This window comes from Hylobates moloch, unplaced genomic scaffold, assembly GCF_009828535.3.
Source record: "Hylobates moloch isolate HMO894 unplaced genomic scaffold, HMol_V3 SCAFFOLD_21, whole genome shotgun sequence".
NCBI lineage: Eukaryota > Metazoa > Chordata > Mammalia > Primates > Hylobatidae > Hylobates > Hylobates moloch.
The window spans coordinates 31,797,258-31,804,934 of record NW_026652296.1 but is presented as its reverse complement, the minus strand read 5'-3'; the positions used below and the strand labels follow the sequence as shown (position 1 = coordinate 31,804,934).

The 7,677-nt window shown below is 51.1% G+C and overlaps 1 protein-coding gene across 1 annotated transcript in view; it reads right to left on the bottom strand.

Moving 5' to 3' along the window:
- Positions 1 to 1,645: 1,645 nt before the first annotated feature.
- The window catches only part of TGM3 (transglutaminase 3), a 46,096-nt gene continuing 40,064 nt past the window's right edge, over positions 1,646 to 7,677 (bottom strand). The window contains exons 11-13 of the mRNA XM_032142996.2: positions 7,420 to 7,577; positions 2,739 to 2,872; positions 1,646 to 2,294 (exon numbers count right to left, since the gene is read on the bottom strand). Of these exons, the coding sequence (XP_031998887.1) occupies positions 2,147 to 2,294; positions 2,739 to 2,872; positions 7,420 to 7,577 (440 nt within the window). The 3' untranslated portion in view covers positions 1,646 to 2,146. The remainder of the gene's footprint in view (positions 2,295 to 2,738; positions 2,873 to 7,419; positions 7,578 to 7,677) is intronic.

Genomic DNA, 7,677 nt, shown 5'->3' with positions numbered 1-7,677 from the left:
ACCAGCACGACCATTTCCCTGAGCCTTTTAATTCTTTCTTCTATCATGCAGCATAGCAACTCAGCCATTTCAACTGTACTTAGCATAAGTCATCACTTCTTCCGGATGTTTGGAGCCACTAAGCCAGTTTGCACCAGCTCTCAGGATCCTCACCTGGGTTTTAAATCTCTTGTCACAAAAGAATGGCCCCAAGTCAATGAATTCTTCATTGTTTAGGCTCATGTTATGGCTTCCTTGTTTAAGCACCCTCAAATCCACTCCCAGAGTTCTTCGGATCCTTTGAACTATAGTCCCTTTATTTCTTTTATCAGATATGGCACATCCCCAACTGAGTTACGCTGCAACTTAACATGACTTATCATCCTGGAGGCCAAGAGAAGAGGCAGAAGTAAATCCTGAGTAGGGCTCCTGCTGCAGGGGAGAGATTTCTTCAGTGTCTTCCCATATGGGGCATGGGGTGGGGAGAGAAGTGAATGGATCTTAATAGGAAGGAGGCCAGGCCTGTCTATGGGCTCTGAGGGTCCAGAGGAGTTTGGAAGTCAAAATGTTTGAGGGCATCCACCCAGATGTACCCAATCCATATTGCCTGGGATAATATGGGATGAGGATGGGTTCATGGCAGCTAGATGGTGAGTGATTCAACCCCAAATCTCTAATTTACTGACTGCTTTTTTTTTTTAAGAGATGGGGTCTCCCTGTGTCATTCAAGCTGAAGTACATTGACACAATCATAGCTCACTGCAGCCTTGAATAAGCAGTACAGAAAGCCTGCATTTAAACACTGGCGACACAGAGACCATCATTGGCTGTATTACATCAGCACCAGTGAAACAGACGACTGTCACTTTTCTTCTTCTCTCTCTGCTCCCACTCTGAGGGATCAAGCAACTCCCCAGTTCAGGGAAGGAAAGGAAGGAAGGTGAGAGATGGACAGCGCCTCCTCTGCAGGCGTGAGTAAGGCCTGCACTGCACCCAGGGGAGAAGCTTTGAGCTGGATGTGAGGTTGAGGTTCCTATTTAGATTCTACTGGTCTCCTGAGTTCAGAAAATGAGGCAGAGTTGTCAAAATGGGATTAGTCAGCACAAGCGACAGGAAAGCTAATGGGATTTGCTTGAGGTTATTTTAAGGGACAAAGGCTGAGGAACCATCAGAGTGTGTATAAAGGCAGAGAAGGTTCAGGTTGAATTAACAGCGCTGTGGCTGGCGGAAGCATGCATTTGCTTCTGGCCATAAGAGGAGTGTGGAGCCCTGTGTGAGCAGAGGCTGGGCCACCCCCGGAACCAGCTCTGCTAGAGGGTTCCAGCAAAAACTGTGAAGTCCCCTCTCACTCTGATGCACGTAGAGACGCCTGAAAAGTTTGCCCAGCCACACAGAGAATGTTTGAAGCCTTCTGTGACCAGGAGCTACCTCCCAAGGCAGCCTCATCTATTTTTGGACATAATGTTAGAAAGTTTTCCTAAACTGGCTTGAAATGTTTCCCTATTTTTGCACCTACAGCCTTGCAGATCAAGCCCACTCCCTTCGGACATTGAAACACAGAGAATGTGGCCTCCTCAAATTTATTCCCTGCTCCAGAAAGTCACGGCCACAGCCTCCTCTCTCCTTCACCACCTTAGGTGCAACAGCAGTCAGGTAGAGTCGGTGCTGTGTGATCACACTTACTTAACATTTATTTTGAGTTAGGGTGTGAGTGCTGGGGCAGGTGGCTAACCATCCCCTGTCCTCTGTGGTGGCCTGAGAGAGAAGCAGGAATGCCCCGTGCAGGTTGGGGATCAGCAAACAGTCTAGACCAGCTTCTCTCCTGTATCCTGTTTGGAGAGTCCCTGGGTCAGGGGCCAGTCCATCCTGCAGCATTGAAGGGCGTGAGGGATGAGCAGGGCTGTGGGGCTCACAGAGCAGGCAGCCCTGGGAAGAAGCAGCCAGGGAATGTGCAAAAGTGATCGAGTCACAGGACAGGGTGGACCCAGCCCCAACCTGCGGGAGAGGGGAGGGGGATGTGCTGGAGGAGCCTGGAGGTCCATGTCTGGCAGCCTTGGGAGATGGAGAGGGTTTCCCAGGCTGCACAGCATGGGCAGGGGGTTCATTCCTCGGTGAGCTCTCCCTGCTCCGTGTTATCCAAGTTTGTACGGGAGGCCACCAGGGCCCTTCATTCGGCTACGTCGATGGACAGCATGGCCTTGATTGCATGGAACTTGTTGCAGGAGAAGTCGGCGAGCAGTTGCTTGGTGCCACTCCGGGTGGGCAGGATCTCAAAACGGACCCGGGACCGCTCCTTGGGCCGTAGGGTCGGCACGCTGATGGGGAGGGCACAGATCAGTATTGATATGAGACACATGGACCTTGGGCTGGACAGGCCTTCTGCGACCTCTTGTCCTGTTCTGATGGAGACTGGGCAAGGCCACTGCTACTTTAGCTCCCTCTAGCTGTCTCTCTGGGTTACGGGGCCCCTCCAGCCCTGGGACACTTCAGCAGGGGAAGCGGGAGGGGGGTCCCATGATCTCCCAAATATTCTAAGCCCTGAAGGCCAGCTCTTAGCTCTGGTGACCTGGACTTCTCAGGAGTTCAAGTTTCGTGAACCCCCAAACCAAATGCAAAAGCAGATTCTGGAGTTCCAAGACCCCCAAAAGAGTAAAGAACCCAAGGTCAGAGGGAGCTCTGTCTGTCCCACCCAGGGGATCTGGAGGGCCCCCCTGCCCCCTCCTGCCCTCCCGCACCGGCCACTCAGGCTCAGGACTCACTCGATCTTCAGGTTACCCAACAGCAGGCCGCTTCCCTCCACCATCAGCACGCAGTCCCTCACCGGCTCATCCAGTGGATTGGAGAAGAGCATCTGCACGTTCACAGGCTTCTGCACACGAGCCTCGTCCAGCACCTATGGAGGAGAGGGGATGCCGAGTCAGGACTCCAGCTGCTCAGCCCCTACCTGCACCTTGGTGGGGGCTGGGAAGGGTGACTGAGTGCAGGGGGTGATGTCACTGAGGACGAAGAAGGGGAGATCATTTAGCCCTCCTAGGTGCCAGACACATTGTGTCTGACGCCCCCTGCCCCCCAATACACAGGATGGTCCTAGGACATTATCCTGTGCTGTGGATGAGAACCTCAGCTTCGAGGGGTAAGGGGCCCCCTGCAGCAGCCAACAACACTGTGACTTCCCTGACCCGACTCCAGTTCAGCCCCTGCTTCCCAGGACAGCCCAACCCCACTGTGGGCTCTGTGAGGGTCAGGACATTTCTCATGCTGAATTTGTTTTTTGCAGGGACAGGGTCTTGCTATGTTGTCCAGGCTCGCCTCGAACTCCTGGCCTCAAGTGATCCTCCCGCCTTGGCCTCCTAAAGCACTGGGATTACAGATGTGAGTCACTGTGCCCAGCCACATGCTGGATTTAATATTACTTTCCTTGGCTTTCCTGCTTATGGGTCCTGTTTCTTCCCTTAAAGCTTGAACCTCTGTCTCTGGGAGGCCCCACAGGTGTTGAAAAGGGCAGCCCCAGGCCCTGCAGCTGCTCACACCCTGGCTCACACTGTAGCTCCTTTAACTCTTTTTCCAGGGGTTGGGTCCCCTCAGCTCAACCCAGGCTACTGTCCTCTGCTGACACCCCAGTCTACCAATGTCCTTCTAAACTTCTAGAGCCCAGAGCTTCCCTGTGCACCATTTATAGTCTGAGCGGAGCTCTAATACCACGCTGTCCTTGCTCAGGGATCAGAACAGGTGAAGGCTGGGTCTGGGGTCAGAAAAGCAATTTGGACTATTTTTTCAGACCAAAAGATGAAAGCTGTTGTGTTTCTGCCAAGAAACAGCCGTAATTCATTCTGGGTAGACAAGTCATCTCTTTGCGCCTCAACTTCCTCATCTGATAAAGAAGGACAATCATCTCTCCCCTCCCAGAAGGGGCCAAATGAGATCAAGGATGGGGAAGAAAGCATTTTGGACATAGAAATTGAAATTTTATGGCTATTGGATTTCTTCTTCTTTTGAGGATGACTGGAGGTTGCTGGGTTTTTTGTTGTTTTCGTTGTTGTGGTTGTGTTTTGTTTTTCTTGTCACTAATCCTTAGAGCAACCATTTTACAGTGACAGAGCTGAGGTTCAGGCTGATTCAATAACCTGGAACATTCACGCACAAGGAAACAGCAGAGCCCGGCTGGATCTAAAGCCTTTGCTGTTTCTGATAGGTCTGCAATACCTCCCAGTAATTTGTGAATAACTGAAGCATTTTAGACATCATGGTCTATATTTTCATTTCTTCCATGAAACTCATTTAAGTGTATGACATAATTTGAAGAGTGCAGCATAATTTTATGCTATTGGGTTATAACAAAGCTATACAGATGTTGCCACATTTTTCATGGTGATATTTAATTTGAGATTTCCATGCTTTTTTTCTTTATTTTAATGCCCCTTACCACTCTCTCCTATTGACCCAAATATGTAAATGTACCCAGAGGAAAGGATAAAAGCCACCAAAAACCTGAGTTTGCTTGTCACAGATGATGGATCAATTGGGAGGACATCACTCTTTGGAAACAATGTTCAGATTGCTTTTGGCTTGGTTTTGTGGTCTAAGGTCCTCAGTGCTAATTGCCAGTCAGTACCAGGTTAGATAATAGGGTTTTACCCAAATTATTATCTTTGCATACAGATCACCTTCTCCAGTTTAAAAATCCGTGCTCTGCTCTGAGTGAGCTATGCATTGATCCGTTCAACAGAGGCAAGAATGTCTTGATTTTCTGAAGGCTTAGGTGGAGGAAAGAATGTGCCTCGAAGAAGGAAGATCAGGAGTCATTTAAAAAGATTAAATTTTTAAAAAGAGTCAGTGATGGCACATTTCTAGCCCGTATATATTCTGATTTCCTTTCTAAAGATATTGTAGTATCTTAAAGATAAGTAGACTTGCCATGGAAATCTGGAAGATGTATAGCAAAAGTGTTGAATAAAAGATAACGCTGGAAGAAGGTTTGAGGACATTGGATAAGGTAATATAATGGGGAATATATTGGGGAAAAACACTAATTTTTTTTTTTTTTTTTTGACAGAGTCTCACTCTGTTAGCCAGGCTGGAGTGCAGTCTCGGCTCACTGCAACCTCTGCCTCTCGGGTTCAAGCAATTCTCCTGCCTCAGCCTCCCAAGTAGCTGGGATTACAGGTGCCTGCTACCATGCCTGGCTAATTTTTTATATTTTTAATAGAGACGGGGTTTCACCATGTTGGTCAGGCTGGTCTCGAACTCCTGACCTCAAGTGCTCCACCCGTCTCGGCTTCCCAAAGTGCTGGGATTACAAGAGTGAGCCACCGTGCCTGGCCAAAAACTAACTTCTTTTAAACACTGATCACTTTAGTACAGAATGTTTTCATAACTGAACTGGCAGCCACCCAGTATCATTTTCTAGCCTCAGGAGCTGGAATGGGCACTCTGCTGTCCACCATGTCTAGAGAGATGGGGAGTGTTTCTCAGAAATGTCTTATGAAGCAGGAGAGGCTGTCACATGCAGGGCACAAGCCTGGACTGACTTTCCTGTGCAGGGAAGAATGCAAGTCCAGAGCCAAGGGGCTCTGTTCCAGTCCTGCCCCGAGGAAGGGGCTATTTCTCTTTTACAAATAGTGGCTATCCACTAAGACATTGTGCTAAGGGAGACAGCGATGAACTCAGAACAGAGGTAATGCCTGCCCTCGTGGAGTTTACGGTTGGGTAGGGATTCACAACCAAATAATTGCACAAAGAAAGATAGTATTCCGGCTTGGACAAATGCCTTGAAGGAAAAGGACAGAATGTTCTGAGGGTGTATAACTGAGACCAGTTTGGGAGGTCAGGAAAGGCTTCCCTGAGGAAATGACACTCTGCAAGGGAAGTAATTTATTGTCCCAGTGACAGAGTTGGAGCAACTAAGACTCAGATTAAGGGACCTGCTCAGTGTCACCACTGATCAATGGAGGGGTTTAGATTCAATGCCAGATCCATTTGGTTACATGGCCCAAGGCGTGAACGACTGCCCATCTCAGCCCCCAGACTGGCTGCCCAGTCACTGGCCCTCTAGCCCGTAAGGTAGGGGACCAACTCCCCCATCCTGAAGCACAGTCCAAACTAACCAGGACAGTCAAAGGGTGCAACTGCAGGCCAGCTGTGTGGGAGAAACAGGCCCCGCATCAGAGCCAGCACCCTAGATCCCCCTGCCCTCTCTGAGGTCAGGAACCCCTGCAGCCAGCTTACAGCTTAAGGAGGGGTGGGCCAGGGCAGCCATGATTATCTGGCTCCTCCTGGTTTCTGGGGCTTGGGAAACCTGTGGCATTGTGATTGTACAGGGAAAGGCAATTTCTATCTGGACAACTGGGGCAGACGGTGGGTACAGCAAGTGAAAGAGGGCAGGGCCTGGCCTGCGAGGCTCTTGATTGGGCCCCAAGGGAAAACCTCATTTTCTCTGTCCATTTGTCTTCCTGTCCTTGTCCAGCCTTTTACCCTTCAGACCTATACTCCCTGGTTCCAGCACCCTCCACCCTGGGCTGTGGGGATCAGTCACAGGGGCTACAGGGTGAGGGACAGGCTTGGAGTCCACACAGGTGCTCCTACCAGTGCTGAGGAAGAGACAGAGTGGCACGAGGGGCCTCCCACAGACCTGCAAGCCCCACCTTCCTGGGCTCCTGAGAGGGAGCCCGGGGGTGAATGCTGCAAAGTAAAGGAAGCCCTATGAGCAGAGAAAGAGGGGTCTTTGTTCTCAGCCACTTTGAAGATGCTGTTGCTGGCTGGTGATGTACCAGGACGCCTTGGAGGGGCATGGGCTGGGAGTCCCAGGGTCTGAGGCCTAGCCTTGACTCTGGCGGTAGCCAGCTGTTCCCTTCTCTCTGGGCCTTGGTTTACTTGTGTGAAATGAGAGTATAGGAGTATGTGACTAGGCTCCTAAGAGTCCACGATTCTGTAACTCCAGGGTCTAGACAGTGGAGAGATGCTGTGGCTCAGGCCTGTTTCTGATCTGTCCATGACAGGGGACTGGGCTGTGGCCCTGACACGCCAGCTGGCTGTGTGTGAGACCCACACCTGTGCCTTTCTGTGATTCTCAAGCCTGGCATGGCCCAGAACACAGCAGATGCTCAGTAGCTGAGTGAGAGGGGAATGAGCTGAAAAGAGTCCCTCCAGACCCCTCCTCAGCTGATGCCCCCACTGGTTCTGAACTAGAGTCCAAGAAGCAGCCAGGCAAATGCACGCGTTTATCTCACCAGACAGGGAGCAGGAACACGGGCCTGAGTGGGAGCTCTTGGCTATTTGGCAGAGGCTGGACCCAAGCCGGGCCCAGTTCTCCGCCCCTCCCAGCAAGAAAAAAACTCTCCTTTGCCGTCTGAGAGAGCTGTGGCTCACAGGGACGGTGGGGCTCCTGGAGGCTGGGCTGGCTGGGGGCAGAACCCCTTCCCACAGGATGGGGAACCCCATTACCTCCAGGGTCAAGGTGGGGTTGTCCAGGATGACGTCCCGCTCCACCACCACCTCAGACTCATCTGGGACCTTGCACACGGCTGTGATCCGGATCATGTTGTCTGACTTCAGGTACTTCTCATACTGAGCGTACGAGATCTTTACGGGATGCTCTGCCTCTGGAAGGAGAAGCCAGGAGATCCGAGTGAGGGGGAGTGGGGATGGCTTCTGAACCTTCCTCAGAACAGACGCCAAGCCAACGCAGGGTGAGCTGGTGGG